General features: G+C 40.6%; 1 protein-coding gene across 5 annotated transcripts in view; it reads right to left on the bottom strand.

Moving 5' to 3' along the window:
• Positions 1–13,295, bottom strand: part of LOC111953401 (5'-AMP-activated protein kinase subunit gamma-1) — a 108,998-nt gene extending 95,703 nt beyond the window's left edge. The window contains exon 1 of one of the 5 annotated variants that reach the window (XM_070435606.1): positions 12,708–13,295. In XM_070435606.1, the coding sequence (XP_070291707.1) occupies positions 12,708–12,788 (81 nt within the window). In that variant the 5' untranslated portion in view covers positions 12,789–13,295. Of the gene's footprint in view, positions 1–3,506; positions 3,965–12,707 lie in introns of those variants that run through there. The other 4 variants (XM_023972638.2, XM_070435605.1, XM_070435604.1 and 1 more) reach the window with 4 other exon arrangements.
• Between the last annotated feature and the right edge of the window lie 5,536 nt (positions 13,296–18,831).

Here is an 18,831-nt window from a genome sequence, read left to right as displayed (position 1 = left end):
GAACAAAAATATGAACGCAACATGTAGTGGTCCCAAGCTCCCACAAATTTTCCATACACACATAAATCTTATTTCTCTGAAATGTTGTTCACACATTTCTTTACATCCCTTTTAGTGAGCATTTCTCCTTTGCCAAGATAATCCATCCACCTGACAGGTGTGGCATATCAAGAAGATGATTAAACAGCATGATAATTACACAGGTGGACCTTGTGCTGGGGACAATCAAAGGCCACTCTAAAATGTGCAGTTTGGTCACACAACACAATGCCACAGTCTTAAGTTCAGGGAGCATGCAATTGGATGCAATATCCAGATAAATTCATTTTCATTTCTCTACCGTAAGCCATCTCCAACTGTACCGGGCAGATGGCAGACAGTGTGTATGGCATCGTGTGGGCAAGCGGTTTGCTGATGTCAATGTTGTGAACAGAGTGCCCCATGTTGGTGGTGGGGTTATGGTATGGGGAGGCATAAGCTATGGACAGCGAACACAATTGCATACTCACCAGACATGTCACCCATTGAACATGGTTGGGGTGCTCTGGATCGACGTGTACAACAGCGTGTTCCAGTACCCACCAATATCCAGCAACATTGCACAGCCATTGAAGAGGAGTGGGACAACATTCAATCAACAGCCGGATCAACTCTATGCAAAGGAGATGTGTCGCGCTACATGAGGCAAATGGTAGTCACACCAAATATTGACTGGTTTTCTGATCCACGCCCATACAAGGTATCTGTGACCAACAGATGCATATAGTATCTGTATTCCCAGTCATGTGAAATCCATAGATTAGGGCCTAATGAATTTATTTAAATTGACAGATTTACTTATATGAACTGTAACTCAGTAAAATCTTTGAAATTGTTGCACGTTGTGTTTATATTTTTGTTCAGTGTATACAGTGCATTCGGAAAGTATTCAGACCCCTTCCCTTTTTCAACATTCTGTTATGTTACAACCTCTGATCAATCTACACACAATACCCCATAATGACAAATTTATTTTTTACATAAGTATTCAGACCCTTTGCTATGAGACTCGAAATTGAGCTCGGGGGCATCCTGTTTCCATTGATCATCCTTGAGATGTTTATACAACATGATTGGAGTCTACCTGTGGTAAATTCAATTGATTGGACATTATTTGGAAAGGCACACACCTGTCTATATAAGACCCACAGCAGGATTGTGTCGAGGCACAGATATGGGGAAGGGTACCAAACCATTTCTGCAGCATTGAAGGGCCCCAAGAACACAGTGGCCTCCATCATTCTTAAATGGAAGAAGTTTGGAACCACCAAGACTCTTCCTAGACTTGGCAGCCCGGCCAAACTGAGCAATCAGGGGAGAAGGGCCTTTGTCAGGGAGGTGACCAAGAACCCGATGCTCACTCTGACAAAGCTCCAGAGTTCCYCTGTGGAGATGGGAGAACCTTCCAGAAGGACAACCATATCTGCAGCACTCCACCAATCAAGCCTTTATGGTAGTGGCCAGATGGAAGCCACTCCTCAGTAAAAGACAGCCAGCTTGATTTTTGCCTAAAGGCACCTAAAGGACTCTCAGCAACGCTCCCCATCCAACCTGACAGAGCTTGAGAGGATTCAACAAAGTTCTGCTTCAACAAAGTACTGAGTAAAGGGTCTGAATACTTCTGTAAATGTGATATTTCCGTTTTTTATTCGTAATACATTTGCAAAAATGTCTAAAAACCTGTTTTTGCTTTGTTATTATGTGGTATTGTGTGTAGATTAATGAGGGGGAAAACAATTTAATCCATTTTAGAATAAGGCTGTAATATAACAAAATGTGGAAAAAGTCAAGGGGTCTGAGCACTTTCCGAATGCACTGTAGGACTTGAGAAACATTCTTACCACTCAATGGTTAGAATTGTGTCAGGAGAACAAATCTTTCCTAAATACAAATCCCTCCTTGTTGCCGATAACAACTGACTGACAGGTCCAATCTTGAGTGAACCAACCATGTGCATAAATGCCAGCCCCTTACCCAATTGCATCAATGATGACAGCCACAAATGAATGATGACCTCATAAATCCTACAGATCGTTAGTGTCGGTGACATCACGGCCATAAAGATGAACTTCAGCGCTAGTGGCTCTCTGGCCACATCCTAAAAGTCTTTAATCATTTCTTACCCTAGTTGGCATGAGGAAAGGGCTAAAAAGGAAATAAAAATATGAAATCAACTAGGTACTTTAATCTATTAGTGGTTATTACAGAAAGGATAATGAGGAATTGAATCAATTCAACATATTGGGAAACATCCTCTGTCATCCTACTGTTCACTTCTGTCTCATTCTTACTCCAATCCCCCCCTCTTTTCCCCCCCTCTAACCATATATTTTTTTCAAGTATCTCGGCTAAGAAGTCCATCCAAAATTAAACAAATGAAAATGTGTATCACACACACACACACAAGGCCACTGTACCATATTTGGAGTGTGTGCATCTTAACCCTGATCACAGATCTATTTGTGCTGTCTTGCCAGAGTGGTCCAGGGCCATAAACAGTTTGCAATACAGCACAAACAGACTCGGGACCAGGCGATCTTAACCACACGACATGCTGTTCCCAGCTGGTCCAGATTGGTTGACCTTGCACTCATTCAAGATCCAACCTCATCTTTATCTCAAATCTAGAGACAGTGTTTGTCAGTTGAACCTTGATGCCTGTGCCAGACCCCCTCTTGTTGTCTGTGGTCTACAGTACACACTCTTAAAACAGAAATAGGACAGCCCAAGATACAATTCCAAGTTCGACCACTCCGCTGAAGGCCAAATGAAATCCGGGAAAGGCTTGAATTGTATACTGTGCACTTAGTTTTCCTAAAAGTCTACACACTGATAATAAATGCATTAACATAGTTCTTAGTCCGGATTTTATTATTTTGCACATTGTATCACATGCTTATTTAAAAATACCTTCACAATTAAACGATTGTAGATAATGCAACTTTTTTTTTAAATGAAATACCCTGGGAATCAGTGTGTTTGTGTTTTCATTCCACTTCTACTAATCAACTAATCAGTCTTTAACCAAGACATTGATTCGAAAAATGTCATGTAAAATTGACAATGTACATCAATCAACATTTCTGTAAATATTTCCATCTGTAGATCCTGGGATCAGCTGTGTTACTGTTTTGTTGGAACAAAAGCCTGCACTTAATCCTGCCCTTGTAGGGCAATATTCCCCACCCCTGGTTTACAACATAGTGGGAGAAACAATTATACGTATTGAAATGAATGGAAAATTGGAAATTGCATCATTGGATCCAGCTACTACAGTGGATCCAGCTACTACAGTGGATCCAGCTACTACATATTCGAAGCAAAAAGTAACAAATAGAACCTTGTAACAAATATTCCCCACAGGACTTTGATTTCTCTTCTCATTCCAATCACCATCTCCTCTTCGCATGTCTTCAGTTTAGAACACAAACCCAACTCCAGTCCAACACACACACTTTTTAATTTACCTTTACTCCCAAAGTGCAGAACAACCAGCAAAATCCCCTCTGCCGTGCATATGTTTCTGAACCACTGCCTGTTCTTATCTACGTGCAGGCAAGAGGAGAATGGCAAGTGAAGAAAAACTTCCTTCCCCCAAGATCGGAGCTCACTTTGACCTTCCTCCTCCAGCCTTGAAAAGCAGAGTCTGGAAAAAAAACCTGCCTTTCAGTATCGAGAGAAAAACCAATCGCCAGTGATGCTAATCTGTTTGAGCTCTAAAAATCACAACTCAAAGTCTAGCTGCCTAAACAGTAGCCTTTCCCTGAGCGCAAGGCTAGTCCAGTGTTGCATAATGAGTATTTAGCTATGCTGTAATGAGATAGTCAACAAAAGTGCTGCCTCAAGCGCTTACAAATCCTATTTGATGAACCTCATAGGGGAGAGAGATAAAGGATCTTAGTCCTCCTCATCCCCCCCTCCTCCATCAATCCCTGTTCCTCTGTCCTACTCTTCTCTATGGTTGAGTGTAGTTGGATGACTCAGCTAATGGATAACTGGCTAAGGCCCGCAGACTGTACAATTGTAACCGTCTAATGCCTTGATTTTGCAGTCCCAGACAAATTTTACATTGTGGGCAAATTCTTAGGTCTGAAAACAATTGTCGGACGTCTTTGCTCGTTCATCGTGACAGGGTGTAGATCTGCTGATTAAGTACCACTGCGTGGAGTCGTAGGCTCTGACAGAAATGTTGAGACTTTATCGTATAGTGTGGCTGTTGTTAAGGCGTCAGCATGCTTCTGTTCGGCTGAACCGAACGAGTGTGCTCACATGCTCCCTTAAAAAAACTCCGCTTCAAAAACGAGAAAAAAGCGGCAATAGTACTGTCTGTCCATTTTGAAACACTGTAGCCAGTATACATTTCTTCAGAATAGTCAGAATTAATTTAAAATAACTCAAGAAATCTATCATTAATCTTGACGTTTTTACTGAGTACATCTTAGTCGCGCAATTTTACATCTAAGATGTTTGGTGCAGTATTTCTTAAAGAAAAAATTTGCATGAAAACGAGTCGTCTCTCGGTAATGACAACAAAGACTTTATTGAAGAATCCCTACTGCTGACCAATCACAGACGAAGGGGCGTAGACTTCGGCTCTGAACTTCGGCTTGCCTCTATAAAAAACGCAGTGTGCCCGAACAGCCGAAAAAAATCATAATTGAAGTCCAGAACTAACAAAAACMAACAAAATGTAATCATAATATATGCACAAACTCTTCCGAACTGTTTCGGCTGTGAAGCTTACAAACTCTTCCGAACTGTTTCGGCTGTGAAGCTTGGGGACGCTTGAACAACAGGAACACTATGGGCAATGACCCCATGCTTTTTTAATTCAAAATTAAACTATAGAATTCACACATTATATCATGAAAAGTTGGTGCAAGTAATAGGCTATGTCTAGAAAAAAATAACAAACACACCTCGAATATTCAAAATTGCAATGCTTGCATTGAGTAATGGCAATAATTATGTGGAGGCGGAGATCACATTCAAGCTATGGGGCTTCTATTTGGAGTCAGCGTTTCCATGTTGTGATGTCTCTCTTCAATTTGAGAGGTGAGCTTTTCATTATGAGGAATGCACGGTTACAGAGGTAGGAGGAGCAGTGTCTGTCAATCATCAACAGATTCTTATTGTTCTTTCATGCCACAGATTATCCATTATATTGACCAGATACTCTATTGGCAGCTCTAACAATGAAAATACATGTATTCAAAAATGGAAGGCAATATGGAGGAGGCAAGATCAAGTGGGACCATTTTAGCCAATGAGACGGCAGATACACGTGTGAACAACAGGCACAACACGTGTCCTACTTATATCAGTCCACTGGTAACAATCTAATCCTTGCGAAACTTCTAGTTGATCAAAAAAGTCACACGTAGCAAATAAACCATTGCATTTTTTGTTAACCAAATTCAACACTCTCTCATTGACCTCCATACAAAAACTCCTTGCTTGGTGAGCCCCTTGCTCGGTGAAATAAGAAGCCACCTACTGGAAACGACAGATTTTGGGCCTAGTGATCCCGCTCTTCCTCTCTGGCCATGCTTGATACGRCCAGTCAGAGAGGAAGAGGCAAGAATAGTCCCACCTGTTCTTGCCTCCTCCCGACTGCCTTCCATTTTTAAGACATTTATTTTCATTGTTAGAGTTGCCACTTGAGTATCTGGTCAATATAATGTAATCTGTGGCATGAACGAACAACAACAATTCACAGGCATGACAGTTACTGTAAAATAATGGTCCCACTTGAAACTAAACATACGTTTTTAATTAAGCCTTTGTAAAAAGCCTTTTGTCGGGGCTCTATAAATGCTTCAGATATCACTCCGAAACAAATATCACTCCGAAACAACACTAAGGTTGAGAATAGGGTTAGGCCACATTTGGCTTTATAGGGTTGGGTGATATTTGGGAGACCTCTTCTAAGATATGCTACTCCAAATATCGTGATATCCGATATAATCATTCTGCACCGGTAATAACTAGATAATTCCAAACAGTGCAATTTGTGCTTATTTACTGTAATATTGTCACAATCTTATTAAATAATCTTAGTATGGCAAAAAAAATAAAGCTTAGTTAGACTTAATTTTCAACATATTGATACAGCCTAAAGTTGTAAAGTTCAAATAGTAGTCTTGAACATCACGATTATTCGTCTTGCACTTCACAATATATTGTCATAGTCAAATATCATGATATTGGATTTAATCATATAAAATCGGCCAAACCCTATTTGGTAAATTTTATGTCACCCTTTATAAAGTATGAATGTACTTATGAATAATTTGTGAAGCATCTATGTGGGGCTTATGAAGACTTGGATGCTTTCATACAGTTTTGGTGGATGAAATCAAAATCGGTTGAGTGCTTTGAAAAACACACGACCCACATTATGTTCATGAGCTGTAGTTATTGAAGGGGAAATGCCTTCATTTAAAATAATTGCTTCAACTCCATTCCATCATTGGTTTCAATTATGCCCAGACTCTATTCTTTTGAGTTCCTCTGTTTTTTTAACGAACCCTTTCATTTGCCAGCCTAGATGTGTCATTCTCCGAGAAAGAGTCTCCTTCTTTGAATACTAACTCACTTGCTAGTTTGGAAGACATTGATAAGAAAAAAACAGACTGCGCTGTGGGCAATGCATTTTGTCCGTCAAGCCTTTCAAGTTCAAACTGCCACCTTTGTTTATTGTGGGTAAAAGCTATTAATAGACGCCGATTGTTTAACCTCCAAACAGTTTAAGCTGAACAAACCTCGCCTCGAATTCTTCATAAGTATTTTAAACCCTGAGTCAATCACACCACACTGTATCAAAGTCCACAGATGTTCTATGAAGAACCCACTGTTCTGTTTCGGATGTTGTTCTGAGGAAAATTCAAAATCAGGCAGAGACTCCAATGCTCCTCCTATAGTAGCTTTCTCAACACTTGTTCCTCAAGCAGAATTTGTATCATCATCTCAGTGTTTCCATAACTTTGGGCTTTACAACTGTGAAACACTGTGTAGGATGTAGGTCTATATCTGAATGTTCTGGAGATAGCAAATTCGAAGAGTGCATTCCGTTGAACAGAAGAATATACCTGAAGATTTTGACTTGGTTCCAATCTGACATTTTTTYTGTAGTCAGAGGATGACCCCTTTCCCCCCAAGCCAAACCCCATAGCAAAGAAACAATAATGTCATCACAGATGGATTCTCCAAAATACTGTTTTTGATTAAACACAAGGAAAAGCTGCCATGTGTTATTATCACTCCCATTGACCTTACTTTGACCACTCATGATTTTAACTGGCATACATGCATAAAACTAGATCTATTTTTATGGCAATGCATATTTTATCACTGAAAACCTGAGCATTTGTTGAAAGCAAGACAATTCAGCACTTACTGACCTATTTTTTTGTCAGACAACTAATGTGCAGGTATCCTTTACCCAACAAGCATTAACCAGGCATTGTTTAAGACATGGCATTGTCGATTATCGAAATGTCTCACCACTGCACTGTATAAGGTATTTATTGAACTAATGTATTACAGCCAACATAAATATATATTGACACACTAGTGAAACGAAAGACATACACATATCTAAATTGGTCACATTTTTTWATTAACTAGGCAAGTCAGTTAAGAACAAATTCTAATTTACAATGACGGTCTACTCCGGCCAAACCCGGACGACACTGGGCCAATTGTGCTGGATCCCAATCATGGCTCCCAATCATGGCTGGATGTGATACAGCCTGGATTCAAACCAGGTACTGCACTGAGATGCAGTGCCTTAGACCGCTGTGCCACTCGGGAGCCCATAATATAATACATTGTAACTTTTTTGCCCCAATAGCATCACTGTACCTCATGATGTGTAGTTACATGGGAATCTTTGTCCAGGACAAATGGAACATTCCAACAAGATGCATGTATCTCCATTGGGATTTTAGGTTGAATTCCCCAGGCTAAGTATAAATGGCACAACCTTGACCTTGGTTTGAACATCTACAACATGAGAACATACAATATTATTTCCCATRAGACAAATAGTCCATAATTGTCTAATCCATAGTTCTCAATTTCCTCCATATGACATCTTATTTAATTGCATCCTGTAAGGACATGCTATTATCATGCACGTAACCAACGCATTAATGCTACCTTAACTGACTAAACTACCAATTAGTTGGCAGGCCCGTAAAAAAAATACATTCAAGCACATTACGTTAATAAGATACCTCAAACTAGAAATGATAGCTCCAAAACACAATGAGAAACTAATATACATGTACGCAATTGCTAACATCTGGAAGAAAAAAAACAAACAGGTCCATCTTTCCGTAAAGTCTATCAATACAGACAAACACATTTCCTCTTCCGCACACAGACAGAGGAAGAGGGAGTTGCAGATAAGCCCCCTGCGTCATCTGCTACACATACATACCTCACTGTGTTGGTTAAAATGGAACTGACAGGAATACCAGCGGGTATGGAAAACAAAACCTTGGATTACAAAATAGCCTACAGCCTTTCAGTACAACATATATTCATTATCAATTGTAATTGAACGCCATCCCTCGCTTTGGGGGCGAGAGTCCCTGAACTTCAAAGGTCTCTTTACAAAAGGATTCGTCACACACGCCTTAAAAAAAATACTTAAAAAACTAAAGTATTTTGTGCAGTCAAATGTTTTCCAATGCAAATTAACCCAACAACAACACAGAATCAACATTACACCGTTCCAAATTTACACAAGTATTTGCACAGAGGCACGGCCATAAACACTGCACCAGCCTATTGTCAAGACACAATACAACAAAAGAGAGGTAATTATTGTCACCATGATCCATTGTGGACTCATTGTCCATGGGGAGCGTATATGTACGTATACAGCCATGTATCTATTTTTCAACATACTTTTGATATGTACTCTTATACTGTATGACAGAGAATTGTATGATCAGAGAAGTAAATGTGTACATGCATTCATTCTATTAGAACAAGTTTTTTCCTTTCAATAGAATAACGAAAACATGTAAGAAGGAGCAAAAGGTGAAAAGCACATCTACATTTTTATCCAGACAAAATGTAAAATGGGCATCTCCTGAAATTTGCATCTGATTCACAAGGCGTGCATTATCAGTCTGTCAATAGTAGCCTAAATATTGACCAATGGAGATAACCCATGCTCCTACCAAACAACTACTCCACTCCAAAAACACAACAGCACTGTGCAAAGCCTGATCAATACTACTATCATCACAATTAATAAGAAATATAACCCTTTCTCTGTCTGCTCCTAGCTTAAAATCACCAGCAGCAGAAAACAAAGAGAGTAAACGTTGCCAACATGTTCCATTGTAAGACACATCACTGCTTCCCCTCCTATCCGAGCCATACCATATCCACCCAGCAGTCACAAACCACATAAGCATACCCCTGCAAATTAAGAAAACATACCTCAGATATGTTGTAGGCTAAATGTATGTGCCAGTGGTATTTCAAAAATAGCTATATGGATAAAATACAAATCAGATTACTATCACTAGTTGTAAGGATGTATGGTGATCCACTGTCTCCTAAGCATGTCTGGTGTCACGTATAAAACCCGTTGCCCAGCATCGCACATGATAGAGAAAGAGGGGAATTCTTTACGCCTACACTATAGAACTGACATAAACCCAAGAGTGACCTTGTCTTTTGTGTCAAGCAGGCTTAACGGCATCTGAGTCAATATGAGGCAATCTAACGTAACAGTGAATCACACAAATCAGTGTGTAACTTCTCAAAATCAACACTCCTGCATTTGTTTGGTCAACATACTGCACTACAGTTGGACATTATAAGTAGACCTACACGTATGGAAGAGGGGATACGCAGGCAGACCTATTCAAATGGAGGTTTTTTGTTGTTATTCAACGATAAACACAAAAGGAAACAATTTCCCATGTCTATGTGAACAGGGCAGAGCTTGTTACCGTTTCCACAAATGTAGGACATTTGGTTTTGTACATTTATCTTGGCATGTCATAGAAATAGCATAGTGGCACAAAGGAAGATAAGATAGATTGAAACGGTGGGAACATCTATTGTCATCACCAATAATAATTGAGCATCAGATTCCTGACCAATGGAATTCTATGACTTTTCCTTATCACTACCAGGTGTGACAGTCCTTGGACGTCAGGTAAAAACATCACAAGTACCTGTAGAACTCGTCAAGCTTGTCTGAAGGGTATGGCCAAAGGTCGGTGATCTGGCGCACATATAGGCCCTGTCCAGAAACAACCTAACAAGAAGAAGAGCTGAAGAATATGGATTAATTCCAAGCCAAGCTCTCTTCCCTAATCCAATAAAGCCCTCTTCCCTCCATCTTAGTAGCTCTCTAGTGAGCTTGGTACACCATTACTAAAGTTATTATTTATTCAGGGGAGCCCAATTGAGACCATAGTCTCATTTGCAATGGTGCACTGAGAACAAACAACTCTCAAACATAGTTCAATAAATCCATAAAACAGCAAAAAAAAATATCGCAGGATACAGTAATAACACAAATAACCCACCACAATCTACCACAACACTAATAACCCACCACAATAAACCACAACACTAATAACCCATCACAATGTACCACAACACTAATAACCCACCACAATAACCCACCACAACACTAATAACCCACCACAATCAACCACAACACTAATAACCCACCACAATAAACCACAACACTAATAACCCACCACAATAAACCACAACATAATAACCCACCACAATAAACCACAACACTAATACCCACCACAATCTTACCACAACCAACACCACTAATAACACCACCACAACACTAATAACCCACCACAATAAACCACAAACCACTAATAAACCCACAACACTAATAACCCACCACAATACCCACAACACTAACTAAACCCACCACAATCTACCACAACACTAATAACCCACCACAATAAACCACAACAACTAATAACCCACCACAATAAACCACAACACTAAACCACCCACAATCAACCACAACACTAATAACCCCCACAATCTACCACAACACTAATAACCCACCACAATAAACCACAACAATAATAACCCACCACGATAATAACCCACCACAATCACCCACAACACTAAATAACCACACAATAATAAACTACCACAATCAACCAAAACCTAATACACCACCATAAATCAACCACAAGACCTTGCAAAACCTCAGTGAATTCATCCCTCAGCCGTGTTCTAAACTGACCTATTGGCACCAGGGGTTCAAGATGTAAGGAGGTTTGTAAATTATTCTAAACATGGGGCGTATTCAAGTTGAAGGCTGCTTTACTTAGGTTGGTAGAGACACAAAGGACCTCAAGAGTTAACCAACCCTGTGAGCGGGTTTGGTGCCCCGTATTTTTCTATGTTAATAGAGAAGTGAGATATGTTCGAAGCTTGTGCAGCAGAGCTTTGTATACAAAATGTAGAGATGAAGTGATCTACTGTACATTAATTACACTGTAGTTCTACAAGGACAACCATTTCAGATCGCTGAGAAGCAGGCCACAAGGGCAGAAAGAGCAGAGCCTTGTCAATTTGGAATCAGGCCTTCTGCTCTTTTGCTCCAAAAATAAAACACCATCTTGTTGAGGGAGTGCAGATGGATGCCCAGCAGGTCATTGGTTATAAACTGTCTGTGACCACTTCCTTTATAACACATGGTGAGCTTGGAGATCCATGAGGAATGGCCCTAAATCACAGAATGTTCCATGATGTGAATTTGCCTTAACATCAACATCACTGATTTGAAGGTCATCCCTCTTCTCAAGGGCTGGGATTTTGCATAACAGCAATATCACTGACAATAATGACAGCATATATCTCCACATAAGTAAATGTATGTGTCTGTGTGTGCACATGAATATGTGAGTAATGATATCGATTGCCTATTAGTATTCACATCATGAGGCATGATCCCTAGTATCTCCACTAACTATTGTCACCGGTCACATCAGCAGTAAACCGTGTAATTACAGGATATATGTGCAGTGCCGTTGGTCTAGCTGATATCATACTGACTTGGAATGACTCACGATGACTGCTGACCTCAAACTGAATACAGATGTTATATTCTCTCTCCTACAGCCGAAGAGGAAGCTCTGAAAACCTCTTGAGTATACTACTACCGAGTTATGTCACGATGGCTATAGAATTAATATTATTATTATAATGGCCCTGAAAATATATTATTATTATAATGGCCCTGAAAAGAAACAAAGGCTTTGTGCATGCTGTAAACATAAATTGAATATGGTTCATAAAATGTAACCTACACTCAGCATGAAGACAGGAATCTCAACGCAAACAACTGGGCTAACCCCATAAATATGGAGATAACTAAGCATGTGTGTTGTGTTAATCTATTTTCTGCATGACATATGCCACAGATTCCGAGCCAGGCATTCTTTACCGCGGATTTATTGTATACACATTCAAAAGTAACACTATGAAGAACAAAACAATGTCGCAACAGTATCTTTCACTGAAGGAAACACGTACCACAACCCCGCCCACGTGTAGGCCACATGCCCAACTTCAGAGCACGAGCGAACATAAATAGTAAATAGGCTATCATTTCGCCCCAATGAATATGTCTGAAGACAAAAACTTACGGGCATGTTCAATCGAAGCGTCCTCTTCTTTCTAGGTGTCTTCACGTCTCTCTTCTTGGAGTCATTTGCTGTGCTTCCCATATTTTTCTAGAATTCTCTAAACAACTGGACTCATTCAATCGTTTTTAAAAAGCGTTACTTTGGCTACTCTGGTGCTAGATAGACTGGCAACAGTGGAAGTGTGGTAAATGATACCAAAACAATCACTGCAAAAACATTATTTTGATTCTGACAGATGTCCTTATGGCAAGTAGGTCCGTGTACTGTACGCATTAATGTGCTCCTCCACTCAACTCGTGTGTTGATGAAAGTTATCGGCTTGAGATCGGATATATCAGACCTGACAAAAAAATACACCGCGCAGAATGCGATTCACTTGGCATAAAATGTAGCCTTCCCTTCTGGGTGGCTTATGACACGCGCTGATATTTCAAACGACAACAAACTGCAAGAGTAAATCCACAATTGAAACAAGGAAGGTCGTATTATAATGCCAATGCAGACGTTCCCAGAAAGGATTTGATGGGTTCACGCTTCACAGTGGAGAGACAAGTACGCATGCACGTTGGTTGGCCAGTGGCCACTGGTACCAGCTCGGGCTCATCGTGGGACCAGTGCCAGTGGGTGCGTCAAGCTTTGCGCGCAGCTCCGAATTGTCACATGGCTGTGTTTACGTTGTGGCAGCAGCATGAGGAAGCGACTGACCTATAATTGAGTAAATGTGTAAGTATTATATTTTCTTGACGTTACACCATCATATTCACCAGCTAATAAGCTTTAGACTGATTCAGTTCACAATCCTTCTACAATGGCCAACATATGGCGGCCCTAGTTCACTCTTATGATCTGCAGTCATCATCATAATTAAAGTCCCAGCCTCTCCGATATGGCCACCATGTGGTCTCAATGGAATACTACACTTGATATATTTTTRCCCCCCCTTTTCCCCCCCAATTTCGTGGTATCCAATTGATGTGATAATTTGGTATACATGGGGCCAATATCAACAGTAGAAAGTGGCTTCTTCTCCTTGTCACATCTTCCTCATCTTAACTGGTTTGGCCGGACAGGCCTGTTCGAAACTCAAACCCAATTCATGAATAGGAACGAGTTATCAGGAATTCATTTAGCTTTCACCTGTTTTCAGATCAGTTTAGTTGAAGGAAAGGATGAAAATACATTTAATATTGAGGTCCACCCATTGTTGAATTTATACCTAGAGTGATTTGTGATTTAATAACAGGCAACTTAAAAAATATTTCAGCTAAATATGAGACACATTACAATTCCCACAAAGTGGGTTAACCTTATTGGCATGATGCGTATGATGTTTGCCATTCACACCAGCAACCCAGGTTCGCTACATTGGTGTCAGAAGAGGGTTGGTGACCATTTGGCCATCGGAACGCACGGCCCGGGATGTGTGAGGGGGCTGAATAGTTGACACACAGGGATGTGGCTTACTGTTTGGAGAGAGCAGTGTAGGAATCCTCGCTCTATGAGCCCAATAACAATTGGCGCGATGCATAAGGTGTTTGCCTTTCACACCAGCAACCTGGGTTCGCTTCCCCGCCATTCCACAATATTTTAGCCTGAAGATTGCATGAAGATACAAATTAGAAGTCATTTTCCAATACCTGTTATGACTCGGTCCAGAAAAATGCCTAGCTTAGTCTCTACCTACACCCAGGTTGGGTAGGTGTAAGCAATATGGTAAAAATTCCACCTAACCCATCTGAGGCAAGGTGGAGCTACAATCATATACAGTGAGCGCCAAAAGTATTGGGACACATTGTTGTTGTTTTGGCTTTGTACTCAAAGAACTGTGAGGTGCAGTTCTGTCAGCTTGTGCAGACTGTCAGCTTTAATTTCAGGGTATTACCATCCATATCAGATGAACCATAGACATTACAGCACTTCTTGTACATAGTCCCCCCCCCCCTCCCCCTCCATTTTAGGGATCAAAAGTATTGGGACAAATTCAGTTATGTGTATTAAAGTAGTAAAAACTTAAGTATTTGGTTCCCATATTCATAGCACGCAATGACTACATCAAGCTTGTGACTACAAATTTGTTGAATGTCCTGTTTGTTTTGGTTGTGTTTCAGATTATTTTGTGCCCAATAGAAATGAATGGTAAATAATGTATTGTGTCATTTTTGAGTCACTTTTATTGTAAATAAGAATAGAATGTTTCTAAACACTTCTACATTACTGTGGATGCTACCATGATTACAGATAATCCTGAATGTATCATAAATAATGATGAGTGAGAAAGTTACAGACGCACAAATATCATGTAATATATAATTCAGGTTTAAGTTTGCATGTACAAATACAGAAAACTCACAATACTTTCACTGGATGGCCCTATCACTTTCTAAAGTGTTACACAGTGCTTTCACAGACTAGGCCTAGTTGCTGGCCCAGTTCAAAACGTACCAAAAACAGTGACAATTTCTTTTTAAACAGTTATCTAATGCACACTTACAAATAAACAGTAAATAAACTCAGCAAAAAAAGAAAAGTCCTCTCACTGTCAACTGCGTTTATTTTCAGCAAACTTAACATGTGTAAATATTTGTATGAACAAGATTCAACAACTGAGACAAACTGAAAAAGTTCCACAGACATGTGACTAACATAAATGGAATAATGTGTCCCTGAACAAAGGGGGGGGTCAAAATCAAAAGTAACAGTCAGTATCTGGTGTGGCCACCAGCTGCATCTGCTCATGGACTGCACCAGATGTGCCGGTTCTTGCTGTGAGATGTTACCCCACTCTTCCACCAAGGCACCTGCAAGTTCCCGGACATTTCTGGGGGGAATGGCCCTAGCCCTCACTCTCCGATCCAACAGGTCCCAGACGTGCTCAATGGGATTGAGATCAGGGCACTTTGCTGGCCATGGCAGAACACTGACATTCCTGTCTTGCAGGAAATCAATCACGCACAGAACGAGCAGTATGGCTGGTGGCATTGTCATGCTGGAGGGTCTTGTCAGGATGAGCCTGCAGGAAGGGTACCACATGAGGGGGGAGGATGTCTTCCCTGTAATGCACAGCGTTGAGATTGCGTGCAATGACAACAAGCTCAGTACGATGATGCTGTGACACACTGCCCCAGACCATGACAGACCCTCCACCTCCAAATCGATCCCGCTCCAGAGTAAAGGCCTCTGTGTAACGCTCATTCCTTCGACGATAAACGCGAATCCGATCATCACCCCTGGTGAGACAAAACCGCGACTCGTCAGTGAAGAGCACTTTTTGCCAGTCCTGTCTGGTCCAGCGACGGTGGGTTTGTGCCCATAGGCGACGTTGTTGCTGGTGATGTCTGGTGAGGACCTGCCTTACAACAGGCCTACAAGCCCTCAGTCCAGCCTCTCTCAGCCTATTGTGAACAGTCTGAGCACTGATGGAGGGATTGTGCGTTCCTGGTGTAACTCGGGCAGTTGTTGTTGCCATCCTGTACCTGTCCCGCAGGTGTGACGTTTGGATGTACCGATCCTGTGCAGATGTTGCTACACGTGGTCTGTCACTGTGAGGACGATTAGGCGTCTCACAGTACGAACATTGCAATTTATTGCCCTGTCCATGCCTCCTTGCAGCATGCCTAACGCACGTTCACGCAGATGAGCAGGGACCCTGGACATCTTTCTTTTGGTTGTTTTTCAGAGTCAGTAGAAAGGTGTCCTAAGTGTCCTAAGTTTTCATAACTGTTACCTTAATTGCCTACCATCTGTAAGCTGTTAGTGTCTTAACGACCGTTCCACAGGTGCATGTTCATGAATTGTTTATGGTTCATTGAACAAGCATGGGAAACAGTGTTTAAACCCTTTACAATGAAGATCTGTGAAGTTATTTAGATTTTTACGAATTATCTTTGAAAGACAGGGTCCTGAAAAAGGGACGTTTCTTTTTTTGCTGGGGACGTTACCTTTAGGGAAGGTGCTCTCAATAAACTTGTTGGACCCCAAAGCCATCAAAACCTCTCCATCAAAACCTCTCCAAACAGAACATAATAAGCAACCATCTGAAAACATTATTGCAGTGGAATAACTTTCGAAGCATTAAACACTTGGATTTTGTCAACCTTAAAATCAACAAACACTGATACAAATAAAACATACCTTCTGAACACATGTCGCCTTCTGAACGCATATCACCTTCTGAACGCATATCGCCTTCTGAACACACATTGTCTTCTGAACACACATCACCGGCATGCTACAACGCCGCCACCGCACGCGCACACACACACACGCACACACACGTTTTACTATCCTTGTGGGGACCTCAAATGTATTTCCTTACAAAATCCTATTTCCCTAACCCTAAAATAACATTTTTCCTCGGGGGACCTGGGAAATGTCCCCATGAGGGAGAATATTCCTTGTTTTACTATCCTTGTGGGGACTTTTTGGTATTTCGTTACCCACGAGGATAGTAATACAAGTGCACGTGCAAGCACAGACAGACAGACACACACACAGAGAGACACAGAGAGACACAGAGAGACACAGAGAGCTTTCAGCTGAACAGGAGACATGTTTAATATATACAGTCATTGGCTTTTATACCTTTTACATGTAAAGCACTAATTAAGGTCCCCTGCAAAACATAATTAGAAAGCATGGTTCCTACCCGGTTACATAATGGGAAACACCATTTTTTTCACCCCACTTACTTCTTGATACCAGAGTGCCTTTCATAGCAGGTTAGGAGAACTTACGCAGCAGGTTAGGAGAATTAACATAGCAGGTTAAGAGGCTCAGGTTAAGGTTAGAAAAAGGGTTAGGCTTAGCGAAAATGCTTTCCTAACCTACAATGAAAATTATTTTGTATCAGAGTGGCATGAAATCACAGCTCCCATCTTTTCCTCTGATGTGAATAGTCTACAAACTCATCAGTTCATCAATTTTATCACTTTCCCTAGGAATTTCTAAAAACCTATCAAACCTATGTCTTTCTATAAAATTCTTACATTGTACAAACGGGGTCGCTCTCACCTTAATTTTTTTTGTCTGAAGAAGGAAACTGCTTGTCCTCACCTCAGTGGTCCACACCATAGAGAATCATAGAGACCTCTAGTGGCCCTGTTGGAGTCATGTCCAACCAGGTCATCAGGAGGGATCAGCCAATCGTGAAGAAGAAAATGGGATTGCCTCAATGGTTCTGCCCATGCTGTCACATGATAATATTAGCGTCAGGATAGCAACACTAGCTGGATCCTATCCACATTAAGACTTCCGGTTTTCATATTTTGACTTAAAAATAAAAGTCCACGGTAAAACGCTAGGTGCATGATACGAAATGAATATTTTTTGCAGCTTCACATAGGGCATAATGTTAAAATTATGTTGAAAAAATATTATAACTGCATGTGGGAAAATCTAAACTAAAGAGAATTACTACTTTATATAAGATAACAAATATTATAAGGTGGAGCACATTGAGAAATGCTAAGAGCTTAAGTAAATTAATGTCAAGAACATAATAGCCTACTGGTAAAAAATATACAATCAACATTTTCAATAATAAATTATAATTTTGATTGTATGATTCTTGTTTATTTACTGGTGCTATTGTTCGGAGATGCAATTTTGAAATGTAATGTTTAAGAAAGGTGGGGTGGGAAGGACTCAGTAGGGTCTGTAGAATCTATATATGGTACCATTTCATGGGGCTCTGAATAATACAGAGTGTTGCTGGACTTTTACTGTGGTCTAAAGTGTGGTGCATGAACACTAAATGGTACAWATATAGCACTGTACAGGAAAAACGATCCAGTCTACTCAGTAGAATCTCTAGAAATCAAAACAGGTGAGTTTGAACAAAAAGGTAGGTCATAGGAAGCTTTATGTTGACATTTGAACCGTGAGACATATCAGCACCATGGACAGCTACCCTTTTAGAATGTTATGTTATCACAATTACTCAGTTGGGGTTCTACTAAGCAAATACGTTCCGTTTTTCAGGGGGGGGGGGGGCTGTGTCGAACAGCCCGCTGGTTATTACACTGTCTTTCTTGTAATGCCTTAATTTAATCCTGCATGTTATATTAATTGACTGTTTTTGTGTTGAATATCAGTTGAAAAAACAAAACACCTTAACACTTTAAAA

The sequence above is a fragment of the Salvelinus sp. IW2-2015 genome, linkage group LG27, assembly GCF_002910315.2.
Source record: "Salvelinus sp. IW2-2015 linkage group LG27, ASM291031v2, whole genome shotgun sequence".
NCBI lineage: Eukaryota > Metazoa > Chordata > Actinopteri > Salmoniformes > Salmonidae > Salvelinus > Salvelinus sp. IW2-2015.
Note: the sequence above shows the minus strand (reverse complement) of the source record. Positions and strands in the feature narration are given on the sequence as shown.